Here is a 19,980-nt window from a genome sequence, read left to right on the forward strand (position 1 = left end):
GGGACTTCTGGCATGTAGAGAAAACTGTTGGTCATTTTTAAGTCTCCCATTTAGCATTCTCAAGGGTTTCTGCTGTAGTTGTCCAGTCACCACCACCACCAAAATGATGGTAGAACTTTTCTTAGTTAGCTTAATATATTTTTTTTAAAGTTTATTGGAGTGACAATTGTTGGTAAAATTACATAGATTTCAGGTGTACAATTCTGTATTACATCATCTGTAAATCCCATTGTGTTCACCACCCAGAGTCAGTTCTCCTTCCATCACCATATATTTGATCCCGCTTACCCTCATCTCCCTCCCCCCGCCCCCCTTACCCTCTGGTAACCACTAAACTATTGTCTGTGTCTATGAGTTTTTGTTTCTCATTTGTTTGTCTTGTTCTTTTGTTGTTTTTGGTTTATATAACACATGTCAGTGAAATCATATGGTTCTCTGCTTTTTCTGTCTGACTTATTTCACTTAGCATTATACTCTCTAGATCCATCCATGTTGTTACAAATGGTCCTATTTCATCTTTTCTTACTGCCGAATAGTATTCCATTGTGTATATATACCACAACTTCTGTATCCATTCATGTATTGAAGGACATTTTGGTTGTTTCCATGTCTTGGCCACCGTAAATAAAGCTGCAATGAACATTGGAGCACACGTGTCGTTATATATAAATGTTTTCAGATTTTTTTTGGTAGATACCCAGGAGAGAGATTGCTGGGTCTGTTAGCTTAATATTTAATACCAAGTAGGTAGCCCTGGTATTGACTAGTAAGTCAATTAATTTATTCCTCACGGATAATTGTACCCAGAGCTCTTGTGGGGAAATGATTTTGGGCTCCATAAGCTGCAGTAGAGCTCTTGGGTCTCCTCATTCATTATCTGAATTTGTGCATTGCCCAAGCTCTTGTCTGTATGCCCTTCTTTTCTTTCTTTCCCTCTGATCCTTTCTGTTGCCTTTGCTGAGTTTTGGGCATTCTTTCTTCCAATGTCCCTCCTCTTTATAGTAGGCACATTTATCTTTCTTAATGATTTCTTTGTCTTGTCCCTAGTGCCCCCTCTTTGGTTTCCTCTTGTGCTCTCTGTGAAAATGGTGGACTGTTTTGTCTTCTTTTCCTCCCATGAATTGTACACTTCTACCAACTGGGAGGGGTTCATCCCTGTAGCCCGTCCAATGTCCGTAACTTTTGGCAGGTATCGGAAGCACTTTGCCCATTGAAGGTCATGTTTACCATGTGGACATTTTTGGCTGCCTGTGGGTCTATATCAGTATATTCTGATATGCCTGGTGAATTCTTTCCAGAAATTCTGAAGGGTCCTTATTAGCCTTCTGCTGCTTCCTGAATCTTATTTAGGCTCTTTTGTTTGGGTACCCCTTCCACATTCCTTCCAATATGCATCTTTTGTAATGATCTAAAATAACCATCTGCCCTTCATTGGGATTCTGTTCTGGATCAGCCAAAGGAATGGCACTGGTGGGATTGATGGTCCCATTGGGATTTTCATGGTGGAGATGCTGTGCCTCTTCATTTGCCTTATAAGACTCCTCTCAATTGCTATCAGCATAATGCTGAGGGAGGTTTGGACATTAGCCCAACTGGGGCAATGGGTAGAAAAATAGTAGTAAACAAGTAAGCCATCTTTTGCAGGTCATCCTGATATGGTGGGTTAGAATTTTTCCAATTAAGGAGATCTGAAATGGAAAACAGGCAATGAGTCCAATAGTATCTGGTCGGTTGCCCTTGTTGCTTAATTCTGCTGATCAAGTACTGCCTCAAAGGAAATTGCCTTGCGTTGGAGTGGGTGGCTTCCTGATGGAATTGGGTGCCCTGCTGGGTTTTGGGGTGGGAGGGAGGAGACTATTCCTGTTCTCTCCTCATATAGCATGGGGCTTTGGCTCCCTGCTCTGACTCCAGATCCAGCCCAAGGTCAGAGGGGGCCACCAGGTCCTCTGCTGTCCTGTTTTCTAACTCTCTTCTAGGAGGATTGAAGGCATTTAATAATTTTTCTTCATCATCTTCCTCTCTAGGATCCTTATTATCTGGTAAGGGGCTATTCCCCTTTCTCTGGACCATCAATTTAGCATCCTTTCCCTTAGAGTCTCCATTATGTAACATCATAAAAGCTTGCACATAGCAGATTTCATCCCATTTCCCTGACCTCTGGCAGAACAATTCTTTTTTTTTTTTGGTTAAAGTTTATTGGTGTCACGTGGGAGACCATGTTTGCTCCTCCATGTGTTGTGCAGGGTGGCCTGCGGGGTCTCAGCTCCCGCCCCCCACATAAGAAGTCAGGATACGGTTAGGCCAAAAAGGAACACCCACGGAGCCATAGGTCATATAGTGGAGTCATACCACTATAGTCTCACTGGAGGCTGGATTCACACGACGTGCGACCTGCTGTCCGCTTTTCTACCTGCCAACTGATCGACTACACTTGCTAGTTGCAATCCGTGCTGCTAACTGCAATCCGCGCTTGCTAGCTGAGCCACCATCTTCTTGCTAGTCCCCATTTTTCACTAGCGTAGCCATGGCAGTTACATTAGTGGCCAATGGCTCACTGATTATAGCTGACGGCCAACTAGCCACAGCTGATGGTCATCCAATCACAGTTGATGGCTATTTACTACCCGAGTCAGTACCTTTCCATGTGATGCCGAGAGCCTGGAAACTGCACTCCTGGCTCTGTCCCCACAATTGGGCTGACAATTGTTAGTAAAGTTACATAGGTTTCAGGTGTACAGTTCTGAAGCAACACATTTTCTATATATCACATTCTGTGTTCACCACCCAGAGTCAGTTCTTCCATCACCATATGATTTCACTGATATGTGGTATATAAAACTAAAAACAACAAAGGAATAAGACTGTCATGCAGGGTGTCATGGGAGGGTCTCTGGTCCCTCTCCCCACCTAATAACGCAGGATATGGTGAGGCCAAAAAGCAACACCCACGGAGCTATAGATAGGGGAGTCATACGACTATATTCTCACTGGAGGCTGGGTTGGAGACACAGGAAGCAGGATCCACACAATCCGCAACTTGCTGTCCGCTTCTCTGCCAACAAACCCCTTGCTAAATGCAATCCGCCGTGCTAACTGCAATCTGCACTTGCCAGCCACCATTCGCTTGCTAGCCCCCATTTTTGCTGCTAGTGTAGCCATGGCAGTTATATTAGTGGCCAGTAGCTCACTGGATACAGCTGACGGCCAACTAGCCACAGCTGATGGCCATCCAATCACAGTTGATGACCATTTACTACCTGAGCCAGCACCTTTCCACATGAGGCCAAGAGCCTGGAAACTGCACTCCTGGCTCTGTCCTCACAAAGACAAACAAATGAAGAAACAAAAACTCATAGACACAACAAAGTTTAGTGGTTACCAGAGGGTAGTGGGGGGAGTGGGGTAGTAGATGAAGGTAAAAGGGATCAAATATATGGTGATGGCAGAACAATTCTAATTGCAAGATGGTATAGTAATTCAGAGAACCGATGGGAGGCCATCTCTCCTCAGAATCCAAAACACACATGGGCCTAGCTGTGTTAAAATGAAACACCATCTTATTTTTGGTCATTGGCTTATAACCATAAGTTGAGGGCTCTCAGAGGGTATAGACAGGAAGCTCCTCCTCAGCTTGGTGTTTAAAACACAAACAGAAAAGACAGGGGAGGGAAGGGAAAAAAGGCAGGCTAGAGGTAGATGAAACAAAACAAGTAAATCACAAATAAACCAAAGCCAAAACCAGATGAGTACTCACAGAATCAGATCCTCCTGAATTGAGGAGCTGGGGGTCAAAACCCAGTCTCTGGCACTGCAAATCAGCCCCAAAGGAAACCTAAGTGGCTTGTATCCAGAACTGCACAAAAGCCAGAAACCGGTGCAGGTGATTAGCCCAAGACAGGCTTCCATGGTGGAGACAAGGGACTTCCGATGTGCTTTCTGGTTTGACAAGTCCCAAGCTTCTAAACCCATCAATTTCTGCCACTTTTCTTCTCACCAACTTAGGCATTTGTAGGTGGCCAATACTGAGGGGGGAGAGTTGGTTAAGTCCCTGAGACAAAGGAGTTCTTAGCAGCTGCTGGGACATCCTTGCAATCTTATTCGGGGGCGGGCAGCCACGAGCAGTAGGGATCTCAAACTGATTCCAGCGCTCTACCTCTCGTCCTTCCATGAGGGAGGGTAGGAGCAACTGAGCAAGACTCACCAACTCAGCTTGGTCCAGTTTGATCCAAGTCCTGCCTCAGTTGCCAATATTTGTTACCGAACTCAGGTTCAATCCCACTTGTCGCATGAAATTCCCAATATTCTAGAGACAAGAGTTAGTGAAGAGAAAAGGCTTTTTTTTTTTACATTACAGATGCTGTCATCAGGGAAGATGGTGGACTATTGTCCAAAAAAAAAAAAAAAAAATTCCACCTTCCCTAAATGAAGACAGTTGAAAGATTTTATAGGCACAAGGGTAGGGATAGAAAAAGGAGAATGGGAGTTAGTTGAGCAGGTCTCAGGTGATGACACTTGAAAATTTGCCTCCCAAGGCCGGTTGGTTTAAGATAAGGCTAGCTGAGATTCAGCACCCATACCCAGGGCTTCATGGTCATTCAAAAAAACCTGCAAGGAAGTTGCAACATGGATTCCGGTGCCCAGATACCTAAGAACTGAGACAGTTTTTTGGGGTTAGTGTTTTGCTGATTATTGAGGCCTGCATGTAACCTTGGGAAAAAGAGAAAAACAGAGCAATTAAATCAGGCAGGGAAGAGGGTGAACTATTCCCAACTTCCCTGAATTGAAGACAGTTGAAAGATTTTATAGGCACATGGATAGGGATAGAAAAAAGGAGAAGGGAGAAACAAAGAAAGAGGGAAAAGACTAATAATAAACCATAAGGTAAAGCAAACTATAGGCTAATGTATTGAACTAAACTTCTAAATATTTAAAAATAGATCTTCACCCTTACATTTCTGAGGATAGTCTTGATGTAAAATAGGCAGGAACTAGGAAGTGGTATGTTTCTGATAAGTGAAGAATCCTATTTTCTTGGCTTGAAACAGTTCATAATATAGGTGAATCAGACATGCAAAGACCTGGGCTGGCATCTGACTGCTTCCTGCCCAGGCCCTAGTGATAGTTACAAGTCTAAATCAAAGTGGAAAATGGGGTTCTTTATTTAGTTACTTTTTACCGTCTTACATGTGTTATTTTATTTTTTTTATTAATTTTTAAATTCAATTTATTGGGGTGACAATTGTTAGTAAGTTACATAGATTTCAGGTGTACAACTCTGTATCACATCATCTATAAATCCCATTGTGTGTTTGTCGTGCAGGGGACCCTGCTCGCTGCGCCATTTGTCGTGCAGGATCTCAGCTCCCGCTCCCCGCCCAAGAATGCAGGACACGGTAAGGCCAAAAAGGAACACCCACGGAGGCATAGATAGGGGAGTCAAACCAATATATTCTCGCTGGCGGCTGGGCTGGAGACACAGGAAGCAGGATCTACATAATCTGCCTAACAGCAGTCCGCGCTTGCCAGCCACCATCTTCTTGCTAGCCCCCATTCCTCTTGCTAGCGTAGCCACAACCGTTATATTAGTGGCCAATGGCTTACGGGTTACAGCTGACGGCCAACTAGCCACAGCTGCTGGCCATCTGATCACAGTTGATGGCCATTTACTACCCGAGCCAGCACCTTTCTATTGTGAGGCCGAAAGCCTGGAAACTGTTTTTTGGGGCTTTGTCCCCACAGTGTTCACCACCCAAAGTCAGTTCTCCTTCCATCACCATATATTTGATCCCCCTTACTCTCATCTCTCACCCCCCACCCCCCTTACCCTCTGGTAACCACTAAACTATTGTCTGTGTCTATGAGTTTTTGTTTCTCATTTGTTTGTCTTGTTCTTTTGTTGTTTTTGGTTTATATAACACATGTCAGTGAAATCATATGGTTCTCTGCTTTTTCTGTCTGACTTATTTCACTTAGCATTATACTCTCAAGATCCATCCATGTTGTCACAAATGTTCCTACGTCATCTTTTCTTACCACCGAATAGTATTCCATGGTGTATATATACCACAAATTCTTTATCCATTCATCTATCGAAGGACATTTTGGTTGTTTCCATGTCTTGGCCACTGTAAACAAAGCTGCAATGAACATTGGAGTACACGTGTCTTTATTTATAAATGTTTTCAGATTTTTTTGGTAGATACCCAGGAGAGCGATTGCTGGGTAATATGGTAATTCTATTCGTAATTTTTTGAGGAACCTCCACACTGCCTTCCATAAGGGCTGCACCAGTCTGCATTCCCACCAACAGTGTATGAGTGTTCCTTTTTCTCCACAGCCTCTCCAGCACTTGTAACTATTTGTCTTGTTGATGATAGCCATTCTGATTGGAGTGAGGTGATATCTCATTGTGGTTTTCATTTGCATTTCTCTGATGATTAGCGATGTTGAGCATTTTTTCATATGTTTATTTGCCATTTGTATGTCCTCTTTGGAGAAATGTCTGTTCAGGTCCTCTGCCCATTTTTCAATTGGGTTGTTTGTTTTTTTGTTGTTGAGTTTCATGGGTTCCTTGTATATTTTTGATATTAGCCCCTGTTCAGAGGCACTGTTTGCAAAAATCTTCTCCCATTCAGTTGGTTCCCTCTTTATTTTGTCGATGGTTTCTTTTGCTGTGCAGAAGCTTTCAAGTTTCATACAGTCCCATTCATTTATTTTAGCTTTTATTTCCATTGCCTTTGGAGTCAAATTCATGAAATGCTCTTTGAACCCAAGGTCCATAAGTTTAGTACCTATGTTTTCTTCTATGCAGTTTATTGTGTCAGGTCTTATGCTTAAGTCTTTGATCCATTTTGAATTAATTTTGGTACATGGTGACAGATAGCAGTCCATTTTCATTCTTTTGCACGTGGCTATCCAATTCTCCCAGCACCATTTATTGAAGAGACTGTCGTTCTTCCATTGTATGTTTTTAGCTTCTTTGTCAAAAATTATCTGTCCATATTTATGTGGTTTTATTTCTGGGTTCTCAGTTCTATTCCATTGGTCTATGTGTCTGTTTTTCTGCCAATACCATGCTGTTTTGATTATTGTAGCCCTGTAGCACAGCTAAAGTCAGAAAGTGCTATACGTCCAGTATTGTTCTTTTTTTTTAAGATTGCTTTGGCTTTTGGGGTCTTTTGTGGTTCCAGTCAAATCTGATGACTTTTTGTTCTATTTCTTTAAAAAATGCCATTGGGATTTTGATGGGGATTGCATTAAATCAGTATATTGCTTTGGGTAATATGGCCATTTTAACTATGTTGATACTTCCAATCCATGAGCACAGTATGTCTTTCCATTTCTCTGTCTTCTTCAATTTCTTTCAAAAATGTCTTATAGTTTTCAGCATATAGGTCCTTCATATCTGTTGTGCGGAGAACCCTGCTCGCTGCGCCATGTGTCGTGTGGGGTGGCAGAAGGGGTCTCAGCTGCCGCTCCCCACATAAGAACGCAGGACATGGTGAGGCCAAAAAGGAACACCCACGGAGCCATGAGTAGGGGAGTCATATCACAATATTCTCACTGGCGGCATCCGCCTCTCTGCAATCCGCTCTTGCTAGCCCCCAATTCTTTTTGCTAGTTCCAGTTTTTTTCTCTCTTGCTAGCGTAGCCACAGCAGTTATATTAGTGGCCAATGGCTTAATGGCTACAGCTGATGGCCAACCAGCCACAGCTGACGACCGTCCACTATCCAAGCCAGCACCTCTCCACATGAGGCCGAGAGCCTGGAAACTGCTTTCTGGGGCTCTGTCCCCACAACATCTTTGGTTAAGTTTATTCCTAGGTATTTTCTTTTTGGTGCCATTGCAAAGGGAATTGTTTTTTGTATTTCTTTTTCTGAGATTTCATTGTTAGTAGATAGGAATGCAATGGACTTTTGTACATTGATTTTGTAGCCAGCAACTTTACTGTATTCGTTGATTTTTTCTAATAGCTTTTTGGTGGAGTCTTTAGGGTTTTCTATATATAGCATCATGTCATCTGCAAAGAGTGATAATTTAACTTCTTCATTCCCAATTCGGATGCCTTTTATTTTTTCTCTTGCCTGATGGCTCTGGCTAGGACTTCCAACACTATGTTGAAAAGCAGAGATGATAGGGGACAGCCCTGTCGTGTTCCTGAACGTAGAGCAAAGGGCTTCAGTTTTTCACTATTAATTTTGAGATTAGCTGAGGGCTTGTCATATATGGCCTTTATTATGTTAAGGTATTTTCCTTCTATACATATTTTATTAAGTGTTTTAATCACAAATGGATGTTGTATCTTGTCAAATGCTTTTTCTGCATTAATTGATATAATCATATGATTTTTGTCCTTTATTTTGTTTATGTGATGTATCACAGTGATGGATTTGCGTATGTTGAACCATCCTTGTGCCCCAAAATGAACCCCACATGGTCTTGGTGAATAGTCTTTTTAATGCATTGTTGTGTTCGATTAGCTAGAATTTTCTTTAGGATTTTTGCATCTGTATTCATCAGAGATATTGGTCTGTAGTTTTCTTTCTTTGTGTTGTCCTTACCAGGTTTTGGTATCAGGGTAATGTTGGCCTCATAAAATGAATTAGGGAGTACTGACTCTTCTTCAATTTTTTGGAAGAGTTTGAGCAGGATTGGTATTAGATCCTCTTTGAAGGTTTGCTAGAATTCACTAGTGAAGGCATCTGGTCTCAGACCTTTGCTTTTGGGAAGATTTTGGATGACTGATTCAATTTCGTTACTGGTGGTCGGTCTGTTTAGATTTTCCAGTTCTTCATGGTTCAGCCTTGGAAGGCTATGTGTTTATAAGAACTTGTCCATTGCTTCTAGGTTATTGAATTTGGTGGCATATAGTCCTTCATAGTATTCTTGCATGATCGTTTGTATTTCTGTGGTGTCCGTGATAACTTCCCCTTTTTCATTTCTGATTCTGTTAATTAGTGTCTTCTCTCTTCTTATCTTAGTGAGTCTAGCCAAGGGTTTGTCAATTTTGTTAATCTTTTGAAAAAACCAGCTCTTTGTCACATTAATTTTTTCATATTGTCTTTTTGTTCTCTGTTTCATTTAGTTCTGCTCTGCTTTTTGTTATTTCCTTTCTTCTGCTGACCTTGAATTTCACTTGTTCTTCTTTTTCTAGTTCTTTAAGTTGTAACATGAGGTTATTTATTTTGGATTTTTCTTGTTTCTTGAGATAGGCCTGTAACGATATAAATTTCCCTCTTAAAACTGCTTTTGCTGCATCCCCAAAATTTTGGTATGATGTATTTTCATTGCCATTTGTTTCTATGTATCTTTTGATCTCTCCTCTAATTCCTTCTTTGACTCAGTCGTTCTTTAAAAGTATGTTGTTTAATCTCGTTGTATTTGTGTTTTTTCCTGCTTTCTTTTTGAGTTTGATATTTAATTCAGTTTGATAGGAATTGCATTAAATATGTATATGCCTTAGGCAGAAAGGACATTTTAACTATATTAATTCTTCCTATCCATGAACATGATATGTGTTTCCATCTATTTGTATCTTCTTTCATTTCTTTCTTCAGTGTCTTATAATTTTCTGAGTATAGATCTTTTACTTCTTTGGTTAAATTTATTCCCAGGTATTTTATAGTCTTTGGAGCAATTGTAAATGGAATTGTTTTCTTAATTTCCCCTTCTAATGTTTTATTATTGGTATATACAAATGCAACTGATTTCGGAATATTGATTTTGTATCCTGCTACTTTACTAAATTCATCTATCAGTTTTAATAGTTTCTTGGTGGAATCTTTAGGGTTCTCTCTATATAGTATCATGTCATTACATATAATGATAATTTTACTTCCTCTTTACCAATTTGGATTCCTTTTATTTCTTTTTCTTTTCTGATTGCTGTGGCTAGAACTTCCAGCACTATATTGAATAGAAGTGGAGATAGTGGACAACCTTGCCTTATTCCTGATCTTAGGGGGAATGGTTTTAGCTTTTCCCCATTGAATATGATGTTAGCTGTGTGTTTGTCATATATGGCCTTTATTATGTTAAGATATGATCTTTCTTTTTTTTATTATTAAATTTATTGTGGTGACAATTGTTAGTAAATTTACATAGATTTCAGGTGTACAATTAAGATATGATCTTTCTATTCCCACTTTCTTAAGGGTTTTTATCATAAATGGCTGCTGGATTTTATCAAATGCTTTTTCTGCATTTATTGATATGATCATGTGATTTTTATTTTTCATTCTGTTAATGTGGTGTATCACATTAATTGATTTGCGGATGTTGAACCACCCTTGCATACCAGCAATGAATCCCACTTGATCATGGTGTGTGTTTTTTTTCATATATTGCTGAATTCTGTTCGCTAATATTTTGTTGAGGATTTTTGCATCTGTGTTCATTAGAGCTATCAGCCTGTAGTTTTCTTTTTTTGTGGTGTCTTTGTCTGATTTTGAGATCACAGTGACAGGGACTTCGTAAAACGTGTTTGGAAGTCTTCGCTCCTTCTGGATTTTTGGAAGAGTTTGAGGAGAATAGGTGATAATTCTTTTTTGAACGTTTTGAAAAATTCACCTGTAAAGCCATCTGGTCCAGGGGTTTTGTTTTTTGTGAGATTGTTGATTACAGATTCAATTTTCCTGATGGTAATCAGTCTATTCAGGTTTTCTGTTTTTTCTTCAGTTAGCCTTGGAAGGTTGTACGCCTCTAGAAAATTGTCCATTTCTTCCAGATTGTCAAATTAGTTGGCATATAGTTGCTCATAGTAATTTCTTAAAATTTTTTGTATTTCTGTGGTGTCTGTTGTCACTTCTCCTCTTTCATTTCTGATTTTATTAATTTGGGTTCTCTCTTTTTTTTAATGAGTCTGGCTAAAGCTTTTTCAACTTTGTTTATCTTCGCTAAGAACCAACTCTTGGGTTCATTGATCTTTTGTATTGTTTTTCTGGTTTCCATTTCATTTATTTCTGCCCTGATCTTTATTATCTCCTTCCTTGTGCTCTATTAGGTCTAATTTTGCTGTTCTTGTTCAGATCCCTTAAGTGTGAAGATAAACTGTTGATTAGTGATGTTTCTTGTTTCTTTAGGTAGGCCTACAATGCTATGAATTTCCCTCTTAGTACAGTTTTCATGGCATCCCATAGATTTTGGCTCGTCTTGTTTTCATTTTTGTTTGTCTCGAGTTATCTTTTGATTCCTTCCTTGATCTTCTGCTTTACCCATTTATTATTTAGTAATAAGTTATTCAGCCTCCATGAATTGGTGTGTCTTCCAGATTTTTTCCTGTAGTTCATTTCTAATTTCATAGCACGGTGATCAGAGAAGACAATTGGTATGATTTCAATTTTTTAACTTATCAAGAGGTGTTTTGTGGCTTAACATAAGGTCTATCCTGGAAAATGTTTCATGTGCGCTTGAGAAAAACGTGTATTTTGCAGCATTGGTGTGAAATGCTCTGAAAATATCGATTAAATCCAAGTGGTCCAAAGTATCATTTAAGGCTGTTGTTTCCATATTGATTTTCTGTCTGGAGGACATGTCCTTTGTTGTCAGAGGTGTGTTGAAGTCCCCTACTATGATAGTGTTACTGTTGATCTCTGTTTATTTCAGTCAGTACCTGTTTTATATATTTAGGTGCTCCTATGTTGGTTGCATAGATGTTTACTAGGGTTATGTCCTCGTGTCGGATCGATATCGTTATTATTATATAATGCCCATCTTTGTCTTTTAATATGTTCTTCATTTTAAAGTCTATTTTATCATATATAAATATTGCAACTCCACGTTTTTTCTCACTTCCATTTGCATGAAATATCTTACTGCAACCCTTCACTTTCAGTCTGTGTGTGTCTTTTGATCTGAGATGAGTCTCTTGTATACAGCATATACAAGGGTCTTGCTTTCTTATCCAGTCAGCCACCCTATGTCTCTTGATTGGAGGATTTAATCCATTTACATTTAAATTGATTATTGATAGGTACGTAGTTATTGCCATTTTTAAATTTGTAGTTAGATTGTTTTCAACTTTCATCTATTTACAGAAGTCCTTTTAGTATTTCTTGCAATGCTGACTTGGTGGTAATAAATTCTTTTAGCTTATTCTTTTCTGGGAAGCTCTTTGTCTGTCCATCAACTTGCAATGATAGCCTTGATGGATAAAGCAATCTATGTTGCAGGCCTTTGTTTTCCGTCACTTTGCGTATCTCCTGCCACTTTCTCCTGGCCTTCAATGTTTCTGTAGAAAAGTAATTTGATAGTCTTATCAAGTTCCCTTGTATGTAACCCTCTGTCTTTCTCTTGCTGCTTTTAGGATTCTCTCTTTGTCTTTAAGCTTTGGCATTTTAACTATAATGTTTCTTGGTGTGGACCTGTTTTGGTTTATCCTAGTTGAAACTCTTTGCACTTCCTGGGCTTGTATGTTGGTTTCCTTCATTAGGTTAGGGAAGTTTTCGGACATTATTACTTCAAATATGTTCTCAATCCCTTGCTTCCTCTCTTCACCTTCTGGTTTTCGTATGATGCGCATGTTGTTGCGCTTGATGTTATCCCAGAAGTGTCTTAAACCATCTTCATTGTTTTTTATTCTTTTTTCTTTCTGTTGTTCTGTTTGGGTGATCTTTGCTAACTTGTATTCTAAGTCGCTGATTCGATCCTCTGCTTCATCTAACCTGCTGGTAATTCCTTCAAGTGAGTTTTTAATTTTTGTAATTGTGTTCTGTAGTTCTAACTGGTTGTTCGTTATGATTTCTACTTCCTTCTTTATGTCTTCTCTAAGCTACTTAAACATTCTCATCACCAGAGTTCTGAACTCTGTCTCTGATAGGTTGGTAACCTCTGCTTCATTTGGTTTTAGTTGTGGAGGTTTTTTTCTGTTCTTTTATTTTGGACATGTTTCTTTGTTTCCTATTCTGTCTCACTCTCTGTGTTTGCTTCGATTTATTGGTTGATCCCTACGTTCTTAGATATTGCTGGGTTATTTTATGTAGTATGTGTCCTTTATATATATTTTTGAATTAAATTTATTGGGGTGCTAATTGTTAGTAAATTTACATAGATTTCAGGTGTACAATTCTGTATTACATTATCTCTAAACCCTTTGTGTCTTCACCACCCAGAGTCAATTCTCCTTCCATCACCATATGTTTGATCCCCCTTCCCCTCATCTCCCACCCCCTACTCCCTTATGCTCTGGTAGCCACTAAATTATTGTCTGTGTCTATGAGTTTTTGTTTCTCATTTGTTTGTCTTGTTCTTTTGTTGTTTTTGGTTTATATACCACATATCAGTGAAATCATAGGGTTCTCTGCCTTGTCTGTCTGACTTATTTCACTTAGCATTATACTCTCAAGATCCATCCATGTTGTCACAAATGCTCCTATGTCATCTTTCCTTAACGCCGAATAGTATTCCATTGTGTATATATACCACACCTTTTTTTTTTTTTTTTAATATTGCTTTGACTATTCGGGGTCTTTTGTGGTTCCATCAAATCTGATGAATTATTGTTCTATTTCTTTAAAAAATGCCATTGGTATTTTGATTGTGATTGCATTAAATCTGTATATGACTTTGGGTAATATGGCCATTTTAACTATGTTGATTCTTCCAATCCATGAGCTTTGAATGTCTTTCCATTTCTTTGTATCTTCTTCAATTTCTTTCAAAAATGTCTTATACTTTTCAGCATATAAATCCTTCACATCCTTGGTTATGTTTATTCCTAGGTATTTTATTCTTTTTGCTACAATTGCAAAAGGAATTGTTTTTTCTATTTCTATACCTGAGATTTCATTGTTGGTATATAGGAAAGCAATGAACTTTTGTATATTGATTTTGTAGCCAGCAACTTTACTGTATTCATTGATTGTTTCTAATAGCTTTTTGGTGGAGTCTTTAGGGTTTTCTATATGTAGCATCATGTCATCTGCAAAGAGTGACAATTTAACTTCTTCATTCCCAATTTGGATGCTTTTTATTTCTTTCTCTTGCCTGATTGCCCTGGCAAGGACTTCCAACACTATGCTGAAAAGCAGAGGTGATAGGGGACAACCTTGTCGTGTTCCTGAACGTAGAGCAAAAGGCTTCAGCTTTTCACCATTTATTATGAGATTAGCTGAGGGCTTGTCATATATGGCCTTTATTATGTTGAGGTATTTTCCTTCTATACCAATTTTATTAAGTGTTTTAATCATAAATGGATGTTGGATCTTATCAAATGCTTTTTCTGCATCAATTGATAGAATCATATGGTTTATGTTTTTTGTTTTGTTTATGTGATGTATCACATTGATGGATTTGCGAATGTTGAACCATCCTTGTGCCCCGGGGATGAACCCCACTTGGTCGTGATGAATAATCTTTTTAATGCATTGTTGTATTCGATTTGCTAGAATTTTGTTTATGATTTTAGCATCTGTATTCATCAGAGATATTGGTCTGTAGTTTTCTTTCTTTGTGTTGTCCTTACCAGGTTTTGGTATCAGGGTAATGTTGGCCTCATAAAATGAATTAGGGAGTACTGACTCTTCTTCAATTTTTTGGAAGAGTTTGAGCAGGATTGGTATTAGATTCTCTTTGAAGGTTTGGTAGAATTCACTAGTGAAGTCATCTGGTCCCGGACTTTTGCTTTTGGGAAGGTTTTGGATGACTGATTCAATTTCTTTACTGGTGATCGGTCTGTTTAGATTTTCCAGTTCTTCATGGTTTAGCCTTGGAAGGCTATATGTTTTTAAGAACTTGTCCATTTCTTCTAGGTTATTGAATTTGTCCTTCATAGTATTCTTGCATGATCGTTTGTATTTCTGTGGTGTCCATGATAACTTCCTGTTTCTCATTTCTGATTTTGTTAATTAATGTCTTCTCTCTTTTTATCTTACTGAGTCTAGCCAAGGGTTTGTCGATTTTATTAATTTTTTCAAAGAACCAGCTCTTTGTCACATTAATTTTTTCTATTGTCTTTTTGTTCTCTATTTCAGTGAGCTCTGCTCTGATTTTTGTTATTTCCTTTCTTCTGCTGACCTTGGCTTTCACTTGTTCTTCTTTTTCTAGTTCTTTGAGGTGTAACATGAGGTTATTTATTTGGGATTTTTCTTGTTTCTTGAGATAGGCCTGTAATGATATAGATTTCACTCTTAAAACTGCGTCCGCTGTATCCCAAAAATTTTGGTAGGATGTATTTTCATTCTTATTTGTTTCTATGTGTCTTTTGATCTCTCCTCTAATTTCTTCTTTGACCCACTCGTTCTTTAAAAGTATGTAGTTTAATCTCCATGTATTTATGTTTTTTCCTGCTTTCTTTTTGCAGTTGATATCTAATTTCAAAGCCTTGTGATCAGAGAATATTCTTGGTATGATTTCAATCTTCTTAAATTTGCTGAGGCTGATTTTATGTCACAATGTATGGTCTATCCTTGAGAATGTTCCATGTACACTAGAAAAGAATGTATAGTCTGATGTTTTAGGATGAAGTGCTCTATATATGTCAATGATGTCCATTTCATTTAATGTGTCACTTAGGGCTGCTATTTCGTTATTTATCCTCTGTTTGGATGATCTGTCTATAGGTGTCAATGATGTATTTATTTCCCCTAGTATAATTGTGTTTTGGTCCATTTCTCCCTTTAGTTCTGTTAGTAGTTGCTTGGTATATTTCGGTGCTCCCTGATTGGGGGCATAAATATTGATGACTGTTATGTCTTCTTGTTGTATAGTCTCCTTTACCATTATGAAATATCCATCTTTGTCTCTTGTTATCTTTTTCACCCTGAAGTCTGTTTCATCGGAAATCATTATGGCTACAACTGATTTTCTCTGGATATCATTTGCTTGGAGTGTCAATTTCCTACCTTTCACTTTGAGTCTATGCTTGTCCTTGTAGCTGAGATGTGTCTCTTGTAGACAGCATATGGTTGGGTTTAGTTTTTTGATCCAATCTGCTACTCTGTGTCTCTTTATTAGTGAGTTGTGTCCATTTACATTTAGAGTGATTATTGATATGTGAAGATTTGCTGCCATTCTATCTTTAGTTTTCTGGTAAGGATGTGTCTCCATTGCTTCTTTGTTTTTTTGCTGTTGTCTATTATTTTTGTGTGGTGGTATTCTATGATGTTTCCCTCTGTTTCTTCTTTTATTGCAGTATATATCTGTTTCTTCTGTTCGCCCCCTTTGCCAGAACTAGTTGAGCTGTGAATCTGTGTCTGCGGTCCACAGTTCTCAGAGCTGCAAATATTCTGTCTTTTGATCTGACACTGCTATTTTATCGCTTCTAGCACCGGGCAGGTGGGGGCGGGGAAGCTCTGGGAGGGTAGGGAAGGGGCGGCTAGTCCCCGTGCCTAAGACTTCCGTTCTCTGCTCGGCAGTGAGGGCTTAAACTACCGATTTCAGCCCTCTTCCCTCAGTCTTTGCTCCGAGGTCTGCCGTGAGTGAGCATTGGGTTCAGCCGTGTTATATGCTGACCCCTCAGCCCTGTGGGCCGTAAGCGGAGCCCTAGCAGTCTGAGTCCTTCCCTCTCCCGCAGCTGCGGTAGTTCCGGGAGCAGTGAGCTTGGGGTACTGAGCTAGGTTTGCGTCCTGCGCCCACGTGGCTCTGTCTCCGCACTTCTCCTCTCCGTCCTCCCCCGCTCGCGCAATTCACCCACCTGGAGGTGAATTCAGTAGTGGGCCTCTTCCTCTTGCCTGTCTGTTGTGCAGGGAGTCCTTTGTGGAGTTATTGTTGTCCGATTCATTGTAAATTCCAGGGGAGCGCTACAGAGGTTCACCTCACACCGCCATTTTTTCTGCGAAATACCTGTCCTTTATATTTGACTTGCCCTACTTCGTTGTTCTCCTCTGCGTGTGCTCCAAAGGTGACTCTTGTGTTGTGTATATTGTCCTGTTAAAGAAGACCTTTTATTGCTTTTTGCGTATGAGTAGTTGGGGTTAACCTAGGCTGACTAGTTGTGAGACTTGGGTCTGCCCACTGCAGGGTGTTTTACTGCATGAGGTTTGACCACTTAAATGTGGTTTGCCCTCTATGGGCTCTTGTGCCTGCATAGAATTCCCTCTGGGTGTGTCACTTGTAGGTCAAACACAGTAGTACTCTGGTTTGGTCTGTAGTTGGCCTCTGGATATGTTGAATCTTTTGCCTCTTAAGCTGAACCCTTCAAGTAATCCTTCTAGAGTCTCTTAGCTGTTCTGTTGAGCAAAGAGTTGTTTGATGGGTTATATGTCCCGTTTGTAATAAGATCCGGAGGAGAACTCAGAAAGTGCGTCCTGCTGCCACCATTCCTATGATGTCACTGGGTTTAGATTTTCCATCCAATCTGCTCCTCTGTGCCTTTTTATTGGTGAGTTCAGTCTATTTACATTTAGGGTGATTATTGATACATGAGGATTTCCTTTCATTCTGTCTTTAATTTTCTTATAAGGCTGTGTCTCCATTGTTTCTTTGCATTTTTGTTGTTGTCTATTATTTCTGTGTGGTGGTAATCTATGATGTTTCCCTCTGTTTCTTCTTTTATTACAGTATATATCTGTTTCTTCTTTTATTACAGTATATATTTCAGTTCTGGATTTTTTTTTGAGTGGTTACCCTTAAGTTTATGTAAAAGAAAGTTTGATATTTAGAGTATTCCATTTTCTTCAGCATGCTTACTTTCTCCATTCCCATATTTTGGTTCAGGCCCTTACTCTTTCTTTTTTTATGTTGCCACAAATTATCCCTGTTGATGGTGGTCAAATAGCCTCCTTTAGTATTTCTTGTAGTGCAGGTCGTGTATTAGAAAATTCCCTCAGCTTCTGTATGTCTGCAAAAGTCTTTATTCCTCCTTCATATCTAAAGGATATCTTTGCTGGATATATTGTTCTTTGCTCATAATTTCTGTCTTTAAATAGTTTGAATATTTGGTTCCACTCCTTCCTGGCTTGTAGAGTTTCTGCTGAAAAATCTGATGATAATCTAATGGCGTTTCCTTTGTAGGTTACCGTCTTCTTTTCCCTGGCTGCCTAGAGGATTGTTTCTTTGTCATTGATTTTAGGAGGCCAATGCCTTATTCATTAGGCAACGGGGGCCGACCTTTGTCATTGATTTTAGACAGCTTCAATACAATGTGCCTCTGAGAAGGCCTGTTGAGATTGAGGTAATTAGGTTTTATTTGCTTCTTGGATTATAGGATCCAGTTCTGTCCACAAGTTTGGGAAGTTCTCATCAACAGTTTGTTTGAATATATTCTCTGTTCCCTTCTCTCTTTCTTCTCCTGGTATGCCCATTATTCTTATATTGCTCTGTCTGATGGAATCAGAAAGTTCTTGTAGAGTTCTTTCATTTCTTTTAAGTCTCAAGTCTCTTACTTCTTCTATATGTGTCATTTCCAGGTTTCTATGTTTGATGTCACTGATTCTTTCCTCCATCTGGTCAACTCTACTACCTAAGCTGGTTATTTCATTCTTAATTTCTTCTATTGAGTTCTTAATCTCCAGAAATTCCATTTGGTTCTTTTTTAAAATTTCAATCTCTTTTGTAAAATGCTCATGTTGTTCTTTGATTGCGTTTCTGTGTTCATTAAATTGCCTGTCTGTTGTTTTCTGCATCTTGTTGAGTGTTTTCAGAACTGCAATCTTGAATTCTCTGTCATTTAAGTCTCATATTTTCATATCTTTAAGTTCCTTTTCTGGAGACTTTTCACTTTCTTTCTGCACTGTCTTGTTGCGTTGGTTATTCATGGCAATAACTGATTTATTATTTCTCTTCCTAGACATCTATAGGAATGGCTTCTGCAACAGGTTGATCGGAAGAGGTCTTTCTTTTGTTTTACAGTATTTGTTGGTAGAATGTTTTATTTTCTCTCCAACTGCAGCCTTTTATTTCCTCTCTCACACAGTAGAGGTATGTTTCCTCTGCACTATTCCAGCTTCTCACACAATGGGGGGATTCCCTGGGAAACGGGCTTCTCCTCTGTTAACAGTTCACAGGGCGCCACGTCCCTGTGGGGATGCCGAGAGCTTTTGAAGTTCCAAAGCTCTTTCAGCACCAAATTCAGAGCCTGTATGTTTCAGCAGTTCTGTTTACTACTGCAGGGATCTGCCCAGATAGGTGGGGACAGGGGCGGGGTGAGTTGTGAGAGGTGGCCCAGAGCAATGGCAGCGACCACCACCACAGCTGGTCCCGCTTCCACAGCTCCCTCCCCTTTGCGGGAACTAGTTGGGCTGCGAATCTGTGTCTGCAGACCACAGTTCTCAGAACATCAAATATTCTGTTCTTTTGATCTGACATTGCTACTGTTCCACTTCTAGCACTGCGCAGGTGGAGGTGGGGCGAGCTCTGGGAGCGTAGGTAGGGGGCGGCTAGTCTCAGTGCCTAAGGCTTCTGTTCTCTGTTCGTCAGTGAGGGCTTAAACCACCGGTTTCAACCTTCTTCCCTCAGTCTTTTCTCCGAGTTCTCTGCCGTGAGCATTGGATTCAGTCGTGTTATATGCTGCCCCCTCAGCCCTGTGGCCCATAAGCAGAGCCCTAGCAGTCCAAGTTCTTCCCTCTCTCGCAGCTGCGGTAGTTCCGGGATGCAGCGAGCTCGGAGCACTGAGCTAGGTCTGTGTCCTGCACCTGCGAGGCTCCGTCTCTGCACTTCTCCCTTCCCTCTTCCTCTGCTCACGCGATTCTCCCACCTTGAAGTGAATTCAGTAGTGGGCCTCTTTGTCTTGCCTGTCTGCTGTATAGGGAGTCCTTTGTGGAGTTATTGTTGTTCGATTAGTTGTAAATTATAGGGGAGTTTTACAGAGACTCACCTCACGCTGCCATTTTGATCCACTATATCCAGTGATATTTCTTTATTTAGTTTCTGTTTGGATGATTTATCCATAGCTGTAAATGATGTATTTCGGTCCCCTACTATAATTGTGTTCTGGTCAATTTCTCTTTAGTTCTGTTAGTAGTTGCTTGGTGTATTTGGTTCTCCCTGAGTGGGGGCAGAAATATTGATGACTGTTATGTTTTCTTATTATATATTCCCCTTG

At 39.7% G+C, this 19,980-nt stretch overlaps 1 protein-coding gene across 4 annotated transcripts in view; it reads left to right on the forward strand.

Annotated features, from left to right (window-relative positions):
* UBE2V2 (ubiquitin conjugating enzyme E2 V2) overlaps positions 1-19,980 on the forward strand; it is a 340,366-nt gene that overhangs the window by 98,955 nt on the left and 221,431 nt on the right. For all 4 annotated transcript variants that reach the window (XM_081070685.1, XM_081070683.1, XM_081070688.1 and 1 more), the window contains exon 4: positions 5,321-5,393. In XM_081070685.1, the coding sequence (XP_080926811.1) occupies positions 5,321-5,393 (73 nt within the window). The remainder of the gene's footprint in view (positions 1-5,320; positions 5,394-19,980) is intronic.

This window comes from Rhinolophus hipposideros (genome assembly GCF_964194185.1).
Source record: "Rhinolophus hipposideros genome assembly, chromosome: 13".
NCBI lineage: Eukaryota > Metazoa > Chordata > Mammalia > Chiroptera > Rhinolophidae > Rhinolophus > Rhinolophus hipposideros.